The sequence below is a fragment of the Pocillopora damicornis genome, chromosome 11, assembly GCF_964200805.1.
Source record: "Pocillopora damicornis chromosome 11, jaPocDami1.2, whole genome shotgun sequence".
NCBI classification, from domain to species: domain Eukaryota; kingdom Metazoa; phylum Cnidaria; class Anthozoa; order Scleractinia; family Pocilloporidae; genus Pocillopora; species Pocillopora damicornis.
Genome location: NC_142680.1, coordinates 16,402,636 through 16,423,780, shown reverse-complemented (window position 1 = coordinate 16,423,780; position 21,145 = coordinate 16,402,636). Strand labels below are relative to the sequence as shown.

At 39.2% G+C, this 21,145-nt stretch overlaps 2 protein-coding genes and 1 pseudogene across 3 annotated transcripts; 1 reads left to right on the top strand and 2 right to left on the bottom strand.

The window, feature by feature from the left end:
• Positions 1 to 1,340: 1,340 nt before the first annotated feature.
• On the bottom strand, positions 1,341 to 5,016 carry LOC149037819 (uncharacterized). Its single transcript, XM_089186304.1, has 6 exons — positions 4,837 to 5,016; positions 4,294 to 4,377; positions 3,698 to 3,853; positions 3,107 to 3,208; positions 2,731 to 2,998; positions 1,341 to 1,799 (listed from the first exon to the last, which is right to left on the bottom strand). The coding sequence occupies exons 1-6, from the start codon at positions 4,909 to 4,911 to the stop codon at positions 1,624 to 1,626; spliced, it is 861 nt and encodes a 286-aa protein (XP_089042430.1). The 5' UTR covers positions 4,912 to 5,016; the 3' UTR covers positions 1,341 to 1,623.
• A 3,153-nt stretch (positions 5,017 to 8,169) lies between these two features.
• On the top strand, positions 8,170 to 13,754 carry LOC149037818 (kelch-like protein 20; annotated as a pseudogene). The gene is made up of 5 exons (XR_016180780.1): positions 8,170 to 8,615; positions 8,966 to 9,222; positions 10,959 to 11,266; positions 12,081 to 12,153; positions 12,901 to 13,754. The product of XR_016180780.1 is annotated as a kelch-like protein 20 (transcript).
• A 2,684-nt stretch (positions 13,755 to 16,438) lies between these two features.
• On the bottom strand, positions 16,439 to 20,870 carry LOC149037817 (uncharacterized). The gene is made up of 3 exons (XM_089186409.1): positions 20,859 to 20,870; positions 18,277 to 20,113; positions 16,439 to 18,156 (listed from the first exon to the last, which is right to left on the bottom strand). The coding sequence occupies exons 1-3, from the start codon at positions 20,868 to 20,870 to the stop codon at positions 16,439 to 16,441; spliced, it is 3,567 nt and encodes a 1,188-aa protein (XP_089042535.1).
• Between the last annotated feature and the right edge of the window lie 275 nt (positions 20,871 to 21,145).

Sequence of the window (21,145 nt, the reverse complement as noted above, 5' to 3'; positions counted from 1 at the left end):
CTGAACAAAATTGTTGGAAGTTGGGTAGCAGTATGAACCTGGGACGTAGCGGAGCGAGGAATGCAGTAGGTTAGAAACCTGCCACCTAGAGCCCCTTTTGATCGAGGCTCAAAAAGTAATTAATGATTGCTTAGGTTCTACGTTTCCTCACGCTGTGATTGGCCCACAACACCCTTGCCAACCTAATGATTTAGATATATGAAAATTGATATATTTGCACTGCAGTGAAGAAAAGAATTTAAGAGCTCCTCGCAGCTAAGAACACTACTGAACTAGTAGTTGAAAATAGGAACTGAAAAAAAAAAATTCAGGCCCGTACGGGATCTGAACCCATGACCTCTAAGATACCGGTGCAGTGCTATACCAACTGAGCTAACAAGCCACGGGTGCTGTGTCGGTGGGAGAGTATAACAGGTAATTTAGCGTTAACAACTGAGTTGAAAACATAAATTGGCCACCGTAAAGAGTTAACAGGTTGACGTTTTGAGCGTTAGCCCTTCGTCAGAGCAATTGATGATGGGCTAACGCTCGAAATGTCAGCCTTTTAACTCTTTATGGTGGCCACGTTAAGTTTTCAACTCAATTGTTAACACTACTGAAATTCTTAACCAATCAGATGCGGCTCTAAAACCAATCCCGACCAAGTCACTCGCGTTTTCCCGCGCTTGGTGTTAGACAAAAAAACAATCGCAACTAATTACCCACTTTTTCCCGCGCGCTCTATGTATTTTGATTTGATTTATGACACTAAAACTGAACGAAAGCTTTCCTAACAAATTAAACAAAAAATATTTTCGTTACAGATATTCGCAATGAATCCGAATAAAATAATAGAGATGTACTGACTCTCACAAGGGCGTTGTAGTTTAACCAAGTGCCTTTATTTCTCCCTAAGAGTTCTTCTAATTACATTGACATTATATGCTACCAAATCTAATACATGTGGCTGCGATTTGGCCATTGGACCTCGTATCTTCTCCAAAGTTCTTCTTCTGCTTTCTTTGGTTCAGCTCTTTAAATGCCAGGTGTTTTAAATACCCCGCAGAAAAAAAGATCCGTGTATGTTATCAAGCCAAATAGACATTATCAATTTAATGTTATTACTATTTCAAAGTCAGTTACGATCTAAAAACCTCAAATACAAGGGCGCTTTCCTTCTTGCTCAAATGTCTCACTTAGCCAATTGAAATCCAAGCACAACATGGCAACTAAAACATCAACCTTTGGCAATATTTCTTTTCCTCATCGGTTTGAGTGGAAATGCTAGATCCATTTCTATTTCCATTTCTGTTTCTAAGGGATGATTTCTTATCCAAGTGTACCGTTAACTTCCTCGAAAGCTGAGTCAGCGATTAGTTCACTGAAATCTTAGACAGAAGCGACTTTTCCAAGTATTAACTTATAAAAAGAAAACATGTTGACAATTTGCATAAAATAGGTTTTGTAGTTGAGTCTCGCATTTCGACCTGAAAATCGATCCATGAGTCTGGATGGAAAAAAAAAACTACTTAAGGCGATTTGAAACTAGAACTGAATTTTAGCTCAAAGGAAAGCGCTACTGGATTAATCTCTCATTGAAAAAAAAAATACTACATTTTTACACTTGGTTCGAGACAGGAGAGTTTATCCTATTCGTGTCACCCATTTACAAACTATGCGACAGATCCTCTTTAGGACGTTATGGCATACCCGACGCCAAAGGCCGTTGCTAAACACACGTCTGCAAATCTGTTTCGTTACCCAGTTACACACCTTGTTACAAACCCATTCCAGTTTTTTTTGCACTTGGCGTTTCTCACCTAGCAACCCCAAAAAAATACAGTTAGTGTACAATTGACGTCTCGTATATCTTTCTTGAGTTTTAGTTGTATGTCGAACACTTCGAGGCTTCATCATTCCCCCCCACCCTCACCCCCCGCGCATTTGAACTTTTGAAGATTGGTTCGTTCTCATTCCCGACTTTCTGGGCCAAAATTCGTTCAAATGCCCCACTCAAGCAAATTTTTTTGAAGGATTTTTTTTGTGATCAACGAATGTTGTAGAATCAAGCAAAGTTACTCATTAGTTTTTGGTGCTGCTTTTGGGTGATTCGCTTGTATGCATCAAATTGCGCTGTAAAACTTTTCGTTCCAAACCATTTGCTCCTCCATGTTAAAAATTAAGCTTTATATTCCCCACCCAGGGAAGGCTCACACTCCCCATCCCGGAGAGGGCCTTTTGGTGAAACGCCCGAAGGTGTCCGAATCGGTATCTACATGTATCGTGTATGACCGCATGAGTTATCTCGTGGATAATGCATGGCACACTACCCTGTGGTACGTACACATGCGCTATAAAATAAACACCGCATAAGTGTTCGCATTTTCCACAATTGTAATAAGAGAAAGTTGTCTTTAAGTCTATAAGTCTTTCTTATTGAGGGAGCAAGGAAGCCAATTCTTAGCGGGGAAAATGGCCCATCTCGCTTGCTTGAGAGTCAATCCGCACACATCATTCGATTCATGTTACCAGCACGCAGAGCCAGTCATGTCATAAGGTCCTTTTTTCATATTTGATGTAAACAATGACTAACATTTAGGATTTAATTGTTCCTTTTTAAGCATTTCTCTCGTGATTTGCGTTATTTTGTCGAAGAAAAAAAAACAATAGTTGTCCTAAACACATCCCACCCCAAACCTCTCCTCGACACCTCACTCTAACAGAAAGCACATCCTATTCAATACGACTTACGTGCGTTAGGAATGTCGGATAGGTCCGTTACTTCAGGGAAACCCCTGGCTTCCTCGTCAACGAGTTCATTAACATCCTCATCGGACTCCACATCAGCTTCCTTCTCATTTGAGTTCCTAGCTCTTCTTACGACCACATAAATTGGCAGATTTGCACACAGATCCTCCATTTCAGTACTCAGCACTGAACGATCGTCAAGCAGTCCCACGACCTTCATTTGTATTTCAATTGAAGTGGTTGGTAAGTCTTCACCTGTTCTGGGAGTTTGCTGATATAATGAAAAAAAAGTGATGAGAATTAGGAATCAGACGCGCCAAAACATTGCGAGACTGACGATAAAAGACCCAAGGTGTGGAAGTAATTCAATCTCACTCACCGTCTCTAAAGCTTCCTTTAAAACAGCGGGTGTGGGAGTTTCATCGACTGATCTCGCCACATAGCAAGCCTTTTCTGCTGCTAGATGAATCATTGTCATTTGCTGCATGAAAAATAAAATTCAGCTTTAGTCAGTACTTTCGGGAAAAGCATATAGTAAAGTAGACAGAGATGCAATGAACTGACACACTTGACAGCCTGGAAGTTTATATTGAGATAAACTAGAGTTATTAGAATAAGTGATAATGATAAAGATATATTTATATGGCGCATTTTCCAAATGAATATGTTCTGATGCGCTTTACAGCCCTTCCCCGGTGGACTTTGGCCAAATACAGTTTACAATGCTCTCTTTAAATGAAATTTTGCAAGTACCCCTAATTTAGGAATTTGTGGACACAAGGCCAGGCTGTAACACCGGAAGGTATGTTCTTAAGTCTTTGCGAGAGGTGCGTAGGTTCTTTAACGTCCCCTCCTACCCAGTACAGGATGCAGGAGACGGGACCTTTTTTTTTTTTAAAGAATGGGTTCAATACCTCACCGCCCTTACCAACCCAAAGAATTTTATTCAACAAATACAAACAATTATTACCTTTTTGAAATCGTAGAGTATATCTCCTGCTGATTGATTTAGCGATGTCTTTGGTACATGGAAAGTCTCTGTCTCTTTTGTAATGTCGATTGAAATCTCTTCTTTAAATGTTCTTCCGCCTTCTGACAACTCCAATGAATATTTTCTGACAGAGCTCTAAGAACGAATAGGATTTTTTTAATTAAAGGAGGATGTATTTCGACTAACATGTAATTACATGGATTCAGTCTCGCTATCGTCGGTCAAAAACCAAAATAAAAGATTAAAAAGGAAGTTGGATGGCTATGACTGAGCAATTCTTTACTAACGTAACATTTACTTAACTATGGAATAACAGAAACTGAACTTGCAACGACGATCGATCTTTATTGATAAGGAACAATTTTATGAAACAGGCTCAGGGTAACGCAATAAATTTCTAACCCCTAAACATCCGGGATTTCTACCGACTGGTAACCATACATTTTTCAGTTGGCTCTTTGAGAGAATTTGAAGCTAAATCAAGACCAAGTTAATGTTATCTTTCTTAATTCTCATTATCTTTCGGTCCGACGATGTATTTTAACTATAGGAAATAATAACAAATGATCACTTACCTTCTTCTCTGATATCAAAGAGGATGACTGCACAGATACGACCAACAGGGCAAGAAACGAAAACAATGTTGACAACTTGAATGTCTGCGAAAAAAACAGCAAGTCATCAATTTTTAAGCGAATTTCGTTGAAATTTTATGAAATGCTGCCTTCATAGCAATATGTTTGTTTCTTGGTTCCAGATATTTCGGCGATTTCAATCCCTAAGCAATTTAAGAAAAAGCAACTTTGATTCACTGTCGACATCCACTTCTACAGTCTCGTATAACCTTGTTCTCTTTTCAAGAATGTCAAGGGAGTAACTTTCAACCTGAACCTGAATCACCAAAAGAAAAAACCCTCAGTCGTTTTAAATATAAAAACTTTTCTTATTTTGTGTTCCCGTACTCAACATTTCACAGGGGTATTATAATCATTCTTATACAAGGTTAATTTGATATGAACACCAATACGTCTAGTATGAGAACAAAAATAACCTTACTCAGACGACCGTTCGTGCTATAAATACTCCTAAATATTTCAAAACTCACCATTTTCACAAACAGTGTAGGAACACAGCAAGTCAAACGCCAAAGCTTCTGATTTTCTTTCAGGCGAGCTTCTACCGTTTAAATGCATGGCGTTTCAGCAATCTCGAAAGAAATATTGATAACAGTTTCGAACAGTTTTCCTGCCTGACGAAGTTCCTCTTGAGCGTTGCAGGATTCAATTCGACGTCCTTGAAAGTTGATGGTCACACAAACGGTCATAACGTTACGTGCTCATCAACTTTTTAAACTTAATTTAGAGAGTACCAGCGCTGCAGGATTCAATTCAATGTTCCTTGAAAGTTAATGGTCACAAAAACGATCATAACGTTACGCGCTCATCAACTTTTTAACTTAAGTTAGAGAGTACCAGTGCTGCAGGATTCAATTCAACGTTCCTTGAAAGTTGATGGTCACACAAACGATCATAACGTTACGTGCTCATCAACTTTTTAAACTTAAGTTAGAGGGTACCAGCGCTGCAGGATTCAATTCAACGTTCCTTGAAAGTTGATGGTCACACAAACGATCATAACGTTACGTGCTCATCAACTTTTTAAACTTAAGTTAGAGGGTACCAGCGCTGCAGGATTCAATTCAATGTTCCTTGAAAGTTGGTAGTCACACAAACTACATATAACATCACGTACTCATCAATGGAGAGTGTCGCGCCGTCTTTCCCTCTTGATATGCAGGGTGAAGTGGAGATTTACAACTCAGGATTAAAACAAATCGACATCTTTCATACATGACATATGAATAAAAGAAATACTGTTTCTTTTTGTCTGATGACCCATTATGATTAACGTTCACGGACGCCCATTTTAGACACTTTTAGCTACTAATACAGATTGTGGGACAATTACTCATTTGACATCGATCCTTCGTTAGCGTACGAAAGGTCACGGAAGAATGTCACGATTCAGCATTCTCGACACAAAATAGTAGCTGTATCAAAATGTTGGTCCGCTTTGAGAAAGTTGCTCTTCAGCTTTCCAGGACTTCGTCCAATTTTCATTAACATCTTTGGATCACACAAACCAGGATCGAAATATTTTTTAAATTAGCCATAAATACAAGACAACAGGACGGATCATCATTTTTCTTCCCGTTAAAGTTTAGTTCAATTAATGCAGTGCAGAAAGTTATAGAGATCTCGCTTCTATCCGTCTCTGATGATTTGGTTTTATCAACTGAGTTGATAATGTTACCAGGCCAATGTAAAGAGATTCTAAAGCTGACTTTTCAAGCGTTAGCCCTTAGCTTCGGTTTGACAGCCAATTTACTTCATCAACTCCCTCAGGTAATAACACAAAATTATCTGAAAAAATCCCTACCGACATAGCATCATAGTTTCTCAGCTTGTCTTCTTTAGAAACTTCAAAATCATTTATTCGTCTCTGGTCGGAGGTCCAAGCACTTTCGTTTAGCTCGCCAGTTCAATATTCGATCTTGTATGTGCGTCAGAGGGTAAATTATAAAGGAATTGGTGTCTTCACACAGCCCTGATTTTATCCACATCTGGATAATGGCTACATTTAAAAATGGCCAGGGTCATTTCTACCAAAGCACCTAATGTTTTGTTGACAAGAGAGAATGAAGGGCGATTTATGCCGTTGCTGTTTTGGTTGAGCGGTAATTCATAGTATTAATTAACTGACCCGGCTCACGGTGGCTGTCGTTTTGCTCTAATCTTCTATCTATAAGCGGCCAAACAAACGAGAACATTTCTGAGCCGATATTGAGTAGAGAATGCGGAAATATGTAAAACCTTTCCTGAAAAAATACTGATACGAGTCAAAATATCTTTTAGTAGACTAGGCATTGTTCCATTCTACCTGAACCTTGTCCTCTTGAAGCTTGGAAAGCACGTGGAGCGTGTCATTCTTGAAGCTTGATCGCTAGAGGAAGAATATCAGTCATGAAGAGGACAGTCGGGCCTCCACAAAGTACCATGCTTATAGCGAAAGGCACAAAGGACTCTCGGCCTGTCCTTTTCAGTCTCCTCGATATGTTTTCTCTCATATGCTTTATGGCAAATTTACTTCCCTTTCTTCTTTTATCTTAGGCCGCTGTGACTCTGACTGACTGCTCGACTCTGGTCGACTTTTACTTGCTCTGATTAACTGACTACGAACTCTAGATTCGCGATAAATTCTCTGACGAAGGCTAACGCTCGAAACGTCAGCTTTGAAACTCTTTATAGTGGCCAATTTACATTACCAACTCTGATAAAACCAAAATTATCTTGATATACTCCCCAGCGACGCGGCATCGCAGTTTCTTTCGAAACTTACCCCCTATCAGTCATTGGTCTAAATTAAGCGCCTGTCAGTGCTTGAATAGGCATGTGGGCCAATTAACCTTGGAGCAGATATGTAACGAATTTAAGAAACTAAACGACACTATTTAAACTGAGGAGTCGTTGTGGTGTGCTTGAGGATGTAGAAGTCAACAACGGTCAAGATGTTTTCTACGCGTGTTGTTAAAAGGTCTTTAGCGCTGATCGTTTGGCGATGGCAACACGCAGGCTATCCGAAAAACAACTCTTACGAAGCGCCATCCCAAACGATCGAAGGAACATTTTTAATGGATCAGCGTCGAAAACATCTTGACCGGTGTTGACTTCCGCTAATGGAAGTTGGACAAGACAATCACTTTCAGGAGAGTCATCACGATAGCTTAAACCCCAATAACTTGGATTTTTGGATTCAAATCTTAGCCAAATGTTGACTCTAAACAAATTACTAAAATCCTAACTGAGTTACTAAATGCCTCAGAGCGCCTTTTTAATCTCATATACCTGTATCATCGACCTTAGACTCGATCGTCAGGTTTAAATCAGTATTTTTTCAGGGAAGGTTTCACATATTTACGCATTCTCCGCTCAATATCGACTCATAGATGTCCTCGTTTGTTTGGCCATTTATAGATAGAAGATTAGAGCAAAACGACAGCCGCCATGAGCCGGCTTTTCAATAAAGATTATGAATTACCGCTCAAAACAGCAACGGCATAAATCGCTCTTCATTCTCTCCTGTCTACAAAACATAATATGAATTCGTGGTTTGTGTGATCCAAAGATGTTAAGGAACATTGGATGGAATCCTGGAGAGCTTAGGAGCAACTTTCTTAAGGCGGACCAAAACAGCAACGAGAATGTGTCGAGAATGGTGAATCGTGACATTCTTCCGTGACCTTTCATACTCTCACGAAGGATCGATGTCAAATGAGTAATTGTCCCACAATCTGCATTAGTAGCTAAAAGTGTCTAAAATGGGCGTCGGTAAACATAAATCAATATGGGTCATCAGACAAAAGGAAACAGTATTTCCTTTATTCATATGTCATGTATCATGTTCCCTTTAGTCCATATTTTTACGCCATGTTTACGAGCGACGTATTGGAGAGTCGCCAAAACAGCATAACACTATGGATCGATGGATCCGAAGAGTGTGGAACTTTTGATCGAGTTCTCTTACACAGCGCAGATTCGAATCACTGAAGAAAATGTTCAAGACGTGCTACCGGTATCCTGTATATTACAAATCTGTCCCGTTAAAAAAGCCTGTTGTGACTTTATACAATCGCAACTTGATCCATCGAACTGTATCGGTATAAAGAACTTTTCAGAGATTTATGGCTGTTTGGATTAAGTTAAGTTAAGTAGCAGAAAAGTTTATTTTTCGCCACTTTTTACAAGTCTCAGAAAGTGAAAAATTTCAAACCTTGCCCGAAGACCGCTTGGTCGACTTAGTAAGTCGAGATGAACTTTTTGTGAAGTCGGAAGATGAGGTGAGGTTTGAATCAATGATTATCCCATCCTTTGACTCTCTGCATTGACCTTTTTAGACCCTAACGCCAGTATGCATATTCTCCATACTGTTCTCTGTACATTTCCTAAGGTGCTTACAAAGAGAATTTTTTTAAAGATATAAATCTTCTTTTTTTTTTGATAAACATTTCCCTTATCCATGTGACCTTACTATGTGACTGAGGGGTGATATTGTAAGGAGAAATTAGATGTTAGTCACTGTAAAGGGTGAAAAAGTTAAGTAAATTTCAGTGAGGCAGATACATAAAGTATAAGTTGACTTAAAAAATGATTCATATCAAATTCTTAAATTATTATGGTCATCTACTAGGTTCTTGCAGCCTTGTTACGATGGGTAACTCATGATCTGACGAACAGAACACAGGAACTGAAGGATCTACTGAAACATATACGAGTGCCTTTTGTTTCAAATTCTTACCTTAACTCGATCATCCAGTGTTGTGAACAGGGCATGAGATCTGAGTTTAAAGAAACATTGATTGAGGCCTTCTCAGTGAGTATTTTAAAGTATGATTTTCCTATTTACTTAACCTCCAGGAATGACTTCTCTGGATTCTTGGCTGAGTTGTGATAACTATATGTAGATATCTCTCACATTATAATGGACCTGTCCACCCTTGCGAACTGAATTCCCAGTTTTCTGGGAATTCCTAGGAATTCCTGGGAATTCCTAGGAATTCTCAAAAATTCCCAATTATGCAAATGACCCTTGCAAACCGAATTCCCAGTTTTCTGGGAATTTCTGGGAATTCCTAGGAATTCCTAAAAATTCCTAGGAATTCCTAGGAATTCCTAGGAATTCTCAAAAATTCCCAACTATGCATATTAACTCTGATTTAAAAAGCTTGGAATTACTGGGAATTTCTGGGAAAGGAAGACTCCAGTTTTGTGAGGACTTGGAATCCCTAGGAATTCCTAGGAATTCTCAGCTTTACAAAGTACCTATAATTTAAGAAGTGTGGAACTCTTGGGAATTTCTGGGAATCGAATTTGAGGCAATTTTAATACCCTGAGGTCCACATAAATTCTAAGAAATTCTCAACACCTTGAATGTGAAGGTTTTAAGAAAAAGAGTAATTTCAGAGGCTTAAAACTTTGGCTCAATAAAAGGTATGCTATACAAAACTTACCAAGAGATATACATACATGTACATGTTTATAACTTAAAGATCATGAAATTTATTACTCAAACTAAGTTTTAGTAAATCTTGACATTAATATGGATTTTCTCATGAACCAGCTGTCAGTTATGTTAAATGGAAATTGCCAACTTCCACAATAATTAACAATAATTACATTGTTATCTTACTTCCCTAACCTACATTACTGGTTGCCTTTGTTAGAAAACCTTGGAACAGTCAAGCTCAGTTGCCTCAAACGCTGTCAGAGACTTTTTGTTGACAATACTTTTAGTAGAAATTTCATGCCTTAGACAAACAAATTCAACACCTAATTAATCTTTCTTTTTTCATGATTGTTGTTGCTGCTTTTTTTTTTCAGTTTTTTGCTCTATTTTCATGACTAATTGCTGTAATTTGTTTTGCTGTTTTTATTCTTACAAAACATTTTTGTAAGAAAAGGGGAACATTGACTACCTCTGTCTTGTCTGCATGCCAAATGTTTGCAAAGTGTGTGGATGATCCACAAGTATTGGAACTCTTCCAAAAATGTTTTGTATATGTTCCAATACTTGTGGATCATCCACACACTTTGTAAACATTTGGCATGCAGACAAGACAGAGGTAGTCAATGTTCCCTTAGAGGAAAAACACCTTTTATATGACTGATTCCAGCAGAATCCAGGAAACTTGTTATACATAGATGAAGTATATTGCCTTGAAGCTCAATGGTATTTTGCTGAACTCCAGATCAGTAAAGAGTTTGTATTAGATCCTGGCTTATGCAATGCCTATCTCCCCCCAAGAGTATGAAGTTGTTATTTTTTACTATTTTCATCACTTGCCAACTTGATATTCTATTGATAATAAAAAGAGAAAAAATGTCTTGATCACTCCTAGGAGTGGAATAGTTAACTGATAGGTAAACTTTGGTTGCATCAAGCTACAGAGACCTAAGCTCTGCCAGCTGACCCTTTGACCCCTAAGAGTGATTAACACCTAAGTTCTCCCTACAATATCTCCCCCTGAATCACACATTAAGCTCATGAGAATCAAGGAAATGATCACCAACTAAAGAAGCTCTTGATTGTTCAATTCTCCTTACCAGTACTAGAGGGAATGTATAGAGAACAGTGTGGAGAATATGCATACTGATATTAAGGTGTAAAGAGTTAAATAATTCAGTCTTGTAAGTCAACTCAGTCATCCTCTATTTACAGATAACATGCTGTATATAATTGGTGGTCGCAACAACACCCCAGCTGGGAACATAGACACAGCTTCCGTAGACAGGTATGATCCTCTGCGAGATGAGTGGAAGCCTATGGCACCCCTCAGTGTACCACGCAACAGGTTGGGCGTGGCAGTGGTAGATGACTGTATTTATGCAATTGGTGGAGGAAATGGGAACACATGTCACACATCAGTGGAGAAATATGATGTCAAACAAGATGAATGGACAACAGTTATGTCACTTAATTTTCCTCGCATAGGTAGGTTTTGGGCAAGGTTGTACATTAAGACACCGCTCCAAGCTGGAACTGTTTGGGTAACCAGTTGGCAAGAGGAAAAAATTTATTGCTCAAATTTGTAGAAAAAGTCACCAATTTGGCCACATGTTTGCATAAAACACTATCAGAGTTTCATTTTCACATTTTTTCTGGTGACAGTTTGTCTGGTAATTACCATTTTTATTGTTATTAGTTTGTCATTTAGCAACTTTGAATAAAATATAGCTAGGAGATCTGTTTAAAAAAATGTTGTCACGGTTGTTCAGCAATATTTTTATTGAATTCAGTCACCATGTTATTGAAATTGTCTTGCTCTCAGTCCTTTCCTTTGGGGGGTCAAGTGTTTGAGCTGCTTTTTGTGCAATGAAAAACTAAATTTGTCTCAAAAATACCAAAATGTGCATAGTAATGTAGGAAAAAAAATAAATAAAAGAGGGAATGATGAATCAAGTACAAGCCAGTATGGCCAAGGATGGAGAAGATTGACACAGATTGTAAATGATCACAAAATATTACTTTAATAAGATAGAAAAACACAAAAGAGGTGATAATAAACCGAGAAGGAAAAAGGGTAACAGAGAATGAAGAAGATTCACAACGATTGTAAATGACTACAAAATATTAGTTTCGTAAGATAGAAAAGCACAAAAGAGACAATGATAAATCAAGTTTGGAACTAGGATGGCCTAAAAAAAATTTGAACATTTTGGCGAAGGAGATGCACATTCTCTTTTGCAAGTGCTGTAACGGATGCTGTGGTTTTTTTTTTTTTATAATTTTTCCATTTTTTCGCTAGGCGTAGCTGTTGCTGTACTTGATAGAAAGCTTTATGCCGCAGGAGGATTTGATGGAAGACACAGGCTCAGGAGGTAATAGAATGTTAAGAGTTGTTTGAGTGTGATGCTGTTTTTCACGAAGTAAGCGCAAAGTAAGCCTTCGCTTTAGTGTAAGATGTTTTCATCCAGTGAATGACACTACCATGCTGTAATGTTCCTAATAAGAGTCGATAATACAACCTGGAGATCAGCACTCCATACGCCCTACCACTCAATGAACTGTAGGAGATTTGTGGTAGGCAGTTTAACAAGGTCCTTGATGATAAACTTCCTGCATACTACAAACTAAGATATGAATGTCGATATATATGCGTTATTGACCAAGCTTGCTCGGTCTAGAATTGGCCAAGTTCTTTTTCTTTGCTTCATATAAGCAATATAATAACTAATTCTTCTGCACAATGATGAAGTCGTGCGTGTTTCCTTTTTTGGGGATTAAAGCCAAATGTTGTCAAAGATATACACTCTCGTGAGTGGACAGGTGTATTGGTTGAAAGCTCTGTTATTCGAGAGTCACGTTTGTGGCTTCGCTGTGATTCCAAAGATCTCTTTATATACGCTCTCATGAGTTGACAGGTGTAATGGTTAGAAGCTCTGTTATCGTAAAGTCTCGTTCGTTGCTTCGCTGTGATTTCAAATGGATGGTAGTTCTCTACCACCCTCTGATGTGATGATAATTAATTAGCTAGACTAACTTTCTTCCCCTTTATCAACCCCTCTCTCCCCCCCCCCCCCCCGTTCATATTTACAAGGGACATGTTTTTCTGAATTTCATTTCAGTGTTGAATGTTATGACATGGATACTGATCTGTGGAAATTAGTGTCTCCGCTGGTCGAGCGTCGTAGTGGCGCAGGAGCGGCCTCGTTGAATGGCTTTGTGTATGCCATCGGTGGATATGACGGCGAAACACAATTAAATAGTGTTGAACGCTATAGCCCAGCCTCGGACATATGGATAACTGTTTCGCCTCTGATACACAGGAGAAGTGCACTTAGCGCGGCTGTTTTGTGCGGGAAACTTTATGTAGTCGGAGGTTATGATGGAGAAGGGTTTTTGAACACTCTCGAGGAATACGTCCCTGAACAAGATTGCTGGAAGTTGGTTAGCAGTATGAACCTGGGACGTAGCGGAGCGGGAATTGCAGTAGGTTGGAAACCTGCCACCTAGAGCCCCTTTGGTTGAGGCTCAAAAAGTAATCAATGATTGCATAGGTTTTGCTTTTCCCCGCGCTGTGATTGGCCCGGAAAACTCTTGCCAACCTCTCAACCAATCAAATGCGGCATTAAAACCAGTCACGACTCGGTCACTCGCGTTTTCCCGCGCAAAGTGGCGATTGCGTGTGACAATTTTGCGTTCTCATTGGCTTCGTTCGACTGAGGAATTTTCCCTTGAGTGTCGAATCCCGGGTAGCAGTGGGTTCTTTTCTTCTCCATAGCCTCTCGACGAATCAAATGTGAGACAAGAAAACAGTCCCGACTTATCACCCACTTTTTCTCGTGCGCTTCATGTAGTTTGGTTTGCATTTTTGATACTCAGAAAAATTTCCTCAACAGAGGAAGCACAACATATTTACCACCATAGATAATCGCAACGAATTCAGAGTAAAAACCGAAAAATAAAGAAGATATGCTTACTATCACATGTGTGTTGTATTTTAACTTAGTGCTTTAATTTCCAAGTAATGGTTCATTACTTTACAATGAAAATATATGCTACCGAATCTCATTTATGTGGCCTATAAAATACGGGATAAAATACAGTATAAAATACGTCAAAGTCCTCATTCAGCTTTCTTTGGTGTAGCTCTCTAAATGCCAGCAGGCCCCGGATGTTCGAAGGATGAATAAATTTATCCACTGGATAGCGAGTGGATAGCCCCATCCATACTTTGAACAACCAACATAGCACCATGGGTAAAATTTATCCGCTGAATAGCGGTTTGTCCAGCGGATAAGAAGTTATCCATCCTTTGAACAACCGGGGCCAGGTGTTTAAAATGCTCCGCAGCAAAAAGATCCGTGTGTATTATCAAGCATTTCTCTATCATCCTTATTTCAACTTAAGTTATGATGAAACAAAACCTCAAATACAATCAAGGACGCTTTCCATCTTGCTAAAATTCCCGATTCAACCTATTGAAATCCAGGCACAACATGATCCACTAAAACATCAACCTTTGGCAATATTTCTTTTCCTTATCGGTTTGAGTGGAAATACTAGATCCATTTCTATCTCCATTTCTATTTCTACAACTGACGTCTTTTCCTAGTGTACTGTTGACTTCCTGGAAAGCTGAGCCATCGATTGGCGCACTGAAATATTAAATAACAGCATCTTTTCCCAGTATTAATGTATCAAACTAAATATGTTGAAATTTTGCTGTAAAATAAGTTTCTAATTGACTCTCCGCGACTTTTCCTAGTATTAACGTTTAAAAAGTAAACATGTTGAAAATTTGCAGAAAAAAGTTTTGTAGTTCAGTCTCACGTTTCGACCTGATTGAACAGTGTCCCACCTCAACTCACCCAGCTGAAAAAAATAACTCTTGCATGCATTGCATGCCTATGATATTACTGTTTGTCCAGGCACCGTTTCTTGTTTTAACTTTGTTTGTTGCGATTATATTGAGAACTGTTTTTTTTTTTCATTGCTCTGTTTGGTAATTTTGTTTTGTTGAATCTTCTGCATAGCTCGTTCTCTCCTCTGGTTCAAATTTCGTTCAAATCTTACACAATGCTTTTCTCGTCTCTGTTTGATTTCCAAGTTAATATCTACATCACTGTTTGTTTCAACTTAAATTTCTTTCCTATTATAGAATCTAGCCCTCTGTTCTGTTCCTCAACCCTTTAACTCCCATGAGTGACCAAGACAGAATTTCTCCTCACAATATCAACACAGAATCAAGCAGACAGGTGAGGAGAATAAAGAAGAAAACTCAATAAGGGGACTAAAAGTTGATCCAATGCCAAATTCTCCAAATTGATATCATAAGTATTTTATGGCAGACAGTAGGGAGAATTTCTAATGAGATCTTGGGAGTTAAAGGGTTAATTCTGGCTGATTGTCACGTTCATATCCTACGAACTGTTCGTACTCTTCTGTTTGGCGTTAGTATCTCGCGCAATGTTTTCTCCTAATTTTATCTCAATAATTCGCTCACCGTTTCTCTTCTTCTCTATTTGTTAATACTTTTCTTTTAGTATACTACACTTTGTTTGTTCTCTTCTCTACTTAAATTTTAGATTAATATGTAGCGCTCTGTTCTCAAGCTGTTTGATTTTTGCGGTAATTCTCAAGCATTTTTCTCTTTTCTGTCTGATTTTTACATAATTACCTTCTCTTTTTTTTTTTGGATTGTTTTTTCAGTATCTCGGCACTTTTTCTTCCCTCTTCTGTTAGTTTGTTATTATTTCCTGCACCTGTGAACAGTCTTAATCACTCTTTAATGATCACGTGTGCGTCTAACGGTAGAATTGAAAACAGAATTATAATGATTTAAATCAAGGATTAATTTTGAGTTTTGACGAAGCTTTGCCAACATTCTCATATTTTTATACATTGAGCCTATTTCCTGCGTTCAGTTTTCCCATCCCAATTTATTGTAGTTCCCTATTGATAGTATACTTAATAGATCAAACAACTTAATTGCAGGTTTCATCGTCGCTGCCTTTCGATTAAGCCCTGTCTACAAAAGCACGCAAAATCTACTACTTGACTAAATAAAAAGATTAAAAATGTCTTCGCAAAGTAATACCAGTGTCCATTGAACGACAATATTTAGGACGAAAAATCTTTGTGTAGGATCAGTAGTCACTCTGTTTCTTCTCCGCCTCGTTGTTGTCCTCCTCGAATTCTTCTTTCCTGAAAAAACATTATAAATTTGTCGCTATTTCATCTTTAAAGTAAACGGAACAGATTTTTCAATTGAAGAAATTGTTTTCTTCTTCAATGCCATTGGGTATGATTATCCAAACTTGTCGAACATACCGTGCTTGATACGAAAGTAACTTTAAGATTCTCAATTTATTGTTATTTTTGTTGATTTTTTTACAGATAAAGTGAACTTTTTCAGCTTCTCAAGTCACATTCATCGTCATAACGTGTGGTATCGTATCGACCTTGAATAATTATTTCTGAGTATATTGCATACAAAAGAAACGCTAATTCAAAGCCAATTTTAGAAAGCCTTTCGTGGAAATATTCTGGCTCCGAGCACTCGATAAAAACAAAATTAGGACAACTGAGTGAACTGAACAGGTTATATGTGCTAATTGGTTTATCGTAAAAATTGCTCATTATAATCAGACTTACTTACTTTCATAAATCAAATGTCACGCTGTCCCCCATCAACACAAACGGAGCCCATTGGGAAGGTTTGGAAAATCCATTGCTTCTCAACCATTGAACGGCCTGGTGAAGAGATTCACTGGCACTTTCTCGACTTACGAGGTGTTTATAAAAATGTTCCATGAGCTTTGCCGTTGCTTTGTCTTCTATAGCCCACGATGCTACCAACACTGAACGTGCACCAAATGCTAAGAATGCTCGAGCGATTCCAATAACTCCTTCCTTTTTAATCAATCCACGCCCACTGTGACAACAGCTGAGTACTACCAGTTTAGCTCGCACTTGAACCCCTTCAATGTCGGACACTGTCAGGAGGTAGTCTTCCTCTTGTGGAGTACTGTTAGTAGTACATTGAGGAGAGAGGGCAATCTCTCCTCTTTCGGGATTTCCATGGGCGGCAAGATGTATCAGACTCGCTGAAGGTATCGCTTGAAGAACCGCCTGCTTTGTTGCGCGACTTCCTAATAAAGGCGGAATACCCAGTAGTTGACCAACCATCTCCGCTTCCTTACTTGCACAGAACAATGGTGTAATGTCAATGACACGTCCATTGTATTGCACTTTTCCAACCGTAGGATCACCCACAACCAGTCCGCCAGTTTGACTGTGGTAGTCTGCTGGACATTCTTGAATGAGCCGGAGAGTTGTCAGTGAAGGGATGATGCGTATTCTGTAGTTCTCCGATAAATATTTTCCGGCTTGTTCATCACACAAGGCAGCAAATGGGACTCGGTACGAAAAACGATCCGGTACAATGATGATTTCGGGCTCTGTAAGTAAATCGGCCACAGGTGTGACGATCCATTCGTAGCACAAATGATGACCTCTTCCGGTATCTTTGGTTTCGTCACCACGCAAATTTGCTTGGCTCTCTTCATGAAGAGATGTCGTCACGTTGTCATCCAGCGATCGGTCTTCGCAGTTCGCTGCAGGTAAAACACCAAAGCATTGGGCGCTCTTTTTGAAAACTCCTTCCACTTCGCAAACTTGCTCAGCAATAAGAGTGTCTATTTTCACTTCGTCTGTTTTTCGAAAGAAAATGTCTCCATTTGTTTTCAATACCCAGAGAAGAACTTGCCGATCTTCATACGAAATGTACAAAAACACACAGTTACTTTCTCTTCTCGCGATGTTTTCAATCCCGAACCATGATCGTGGATTAGCTGAGATGTGGCTTTCAGCGGAGTACTTGTCTGCCATGAGTTCTGCGAGGACTCTTGCTCGTCCCAGCTCCTCAACATAGAGAGCATCTCGAAATTTTCCCCTACCGCAAAGGAGGTGAGTGAGTAACTTGTAGGGAAAAGTACCGTGTTCCTCTAATAGAGAAATTTCAAATCCACTGTTTCCTTTCTGAAGAGTTCTGATTTGTTCATATTTTTCAATACCTTGGAGAAAATATTTCATTGCCTCCACAACCTCTGACTGCGATATCTTTAACACTGTAATAGCAAGAAGGCATTGAAACTCAATCATTTTGTGTCCAATTTGGCTGCTTATGGAACACGCTTTCTGTAAATAATATGCTGCCTTATCATATACACCAAACGACTGAGATAGACTTCTAACCTTTAGGTATAGTTGTGCTTCGCACTCTCTATTGCCACATTCTCTGCTGATTGTAAGCGCCTTCTCACAATGTTCTTTTGCCTTCTGACTGTCGTTTACAGAATCAGAGACATGTGACAAACCTGCAAAAGCGAAGGCTTCCATTTCTCTGTCACCAATTGCAATACTGACGCCGACTGCTTTGTCAAAATGTTCTTCAGCTTTCCGATTTTTATTAAGATTGCAGTACACGACTCCAAGACCGTAGTATGCTGCAACTTCTTCTCCCTTGTCGCCAATTTCTATCGCAATGGCCAGTGCTTTCTCTAGATATTCTTTAGCATTCTGATATTCGCCAAGGGAATAAAACACACTTCCGAGGTTCCCGTATGTTCTTCCTTCTCCTCTTCTGTCGCCAATTTCTATCGCAATGGCAAGTGCTTTCTCGTGATATTCTTTAGCATTCTGATATTCGCCAAGGGAATCAAACACAGTTCCGAGGTTCCCGTATGTTTTTCCTTCTCCTCCTCTGTTGCCAATTTCTATCGCGATGGCAAGTGCTTTCTCGTGATATTCTTTAGCATTCTGATATTCGCCAAGGGAATCAAACACATTTCCGAGGTTCCCGTATGTTCTTCCTTCTCCTCTTCTGTCGCCAATTTCTATCGCGATGGCAAGTGCTTTCTCGTAATATTCTTTAGCATTCTGATATTCGCCAAGGGAATCAAACACAGTTCCGAGGTTCCCGTATGTTGTTCCTTCTCCTCTTCTGTTGCCAATTTCTATCGCGATGGCAAGTGCTTTCTCTAGATATTCTTTAGCATTCTGATATTCGCCAAGGGAATCAAACACATTTCCGAGGTTCTCGTATGTTGTTCCTTCTCCTCTTCTGTCGCCAATTTCTATCGCAATGGCAAGTGCTTTCTCGTGATATTCTTTAGCATTCTGATATTCGCCAAGGGAATAAAACACATTTCCGAGGTTCCCGTATGTTCTTCCTTCTCCTCCTCTGTCGCCAATTTCTATCGCGATGGCAAGTGCTTTCTCTAGATATTCTTTAGCATTCTGATATTCGCCAAGGGAATCAAACACATTTCCGAGGTTCCCGTATTCTGGTGCTTCTCCTCCTCTGTCGCCAATTTCTATCGCGATGGCAAGTGCTTTCTCGTAATATTCTTTAGCATTCTGATATTCGCCAAGGGAATTAAACACATTTCCGAGGTTCCCGTATGTTGTTCCTTCTCCTCCTCTGTCGCCAATTTCTATCACAATGGCAAGTGCTTTCTCGTGATATTCTTTAGCATTCTGATATTCGCCAAGGGAACCAAACACATTTCCGAGTTTCCCGTATGTTGTTCCTTCTCCTCCTCTGTCGCCAATTTCTATCGTGATGGCAAGTGCTTTCTCGTAATATTCTTTAGCATTCTGATATTCGCCAAGGGAATCAAACACAGTTCCGAGGTTCCCGTATGTTGTTCCTTCTCCTCCTCTGTCGCCAATTTCTATCGTGATGGCAAGTGCTTTCTCGTAATATTCTTTAGCATTCTGATATTCGCCAAGGGAACGAATCACATTTCCGAGGTTCTCGTATGTTGTTCCTTCTCCTTCTCTGTCGCCAATTTCTATCGCAATGGCAAGAGCTTTCTTGTGATATTCTTTAGCCTTCTGATATTTACTGAGGCCAGCACAGACATTTCCAAGTCTCCCATTAGCCTGTGCTTCTTTTCTTTTGTGACCAATTGTTTTCATGATGGTGAGTGCGCATTTAAAGAGTTGCTTTGCCTCTATAAACCGGCTTTGTGCTTCATATTTGTCTCCCAGTTCTATGTTTAGTCTCCAAGCATGGTTAAATGTGTCAAGAAGTTTGGTGGCATGTCTTTCTGCATCCGTGTAACCAGAGATGGCATAGTACGCATTGAATAGTACATGGGAGATACCAAGGTGACTACCAGAGTCAAGGTTTTGAAGAAGAATTACACATTCATTACATAACTCAGTCGCTTGTAGGCCTCGATCAGTGTTCAGAAGAAATATGACGACATTTAAACCTATCTGGACTGATCTTAGGATTTCTGCAGCGTCACTTATGACGGCTCTCTCCTGTTTGTTGTCGTAAGAAAAAATCAACAAAAAAAGGAAGCTTAAAAAAACCTAACACTGATAACACAACGCGGGAATTTTCCAAAAAACTCGTACGTGAAACACGATCAGGATCCTCACTGTGTTGCCCTTCAAAAACCAGGGACTAACTAAGCTCTGATTTCCGTTGTTATTTGTTTAAAAATCGAGGCAAATCTTGAATCGATCTGGAGATATCCATCTACGTGACGCACAGGCGGCCCCAAGCTCCAGCTGTGAGATGATCATCTTGCGCAATAACAGACGGTCATAGCGGAATTATAAGAGCTTGTATCGGAATATTTACGACCGCTCTAAGGAATTAAAAAATACGTCAAATTCTCAATAAAAATACCACAGCGTATCTCTTGTTATCTGACCGCTTACTTTGATGAAAAGAACCCATTTTAGCGAGTTGTCCATTTCGAGGTTTTATACGTACATAAGAAAAACCTCGAAATGGACAACTCGCTAAAATGGGTTCTTCTCATTAAAGAAAGCGGTCTAATAATTCCGCCATGACAGTTATTGCGCAAGATCATCATCTCACAGCTGGAGCTTGGGCCGCCTGTGCGTGACGTAGATCTAGTTTCGTTGCGTGGTGGAAAAATTTGATGGACATAAATCCAACAAAAAAAATCACATTCTACAGCTAAATGAAGTATAAAACTGTTCAGTTGAGCCCAGATGAGGATATTTGTGCAAGATTTGTGTTGGTATTTCTAACCGTTTGTCCCATAGAGATCAAGTCGGCATGTCAGTCTTAGGAACTCGCATAATTAATTTGAGAAAAATCCTACCAAAAGTTTCAACCACTTATATGATGCTTTGTCTTTCAGACGAAGGAAAATCTTTCTATTTCATTCAACTACATACGCGTTACTTCAGTAAGTCATATACCAATTTATCCAGAACAGAACATGCCTTTTACATTGGTGCCTGATAGCGTGACTAATGAAAACAAAATTAAGAAATGAAATGAAATTAGACTTTCCCAGACAAAGAAACGTAAAT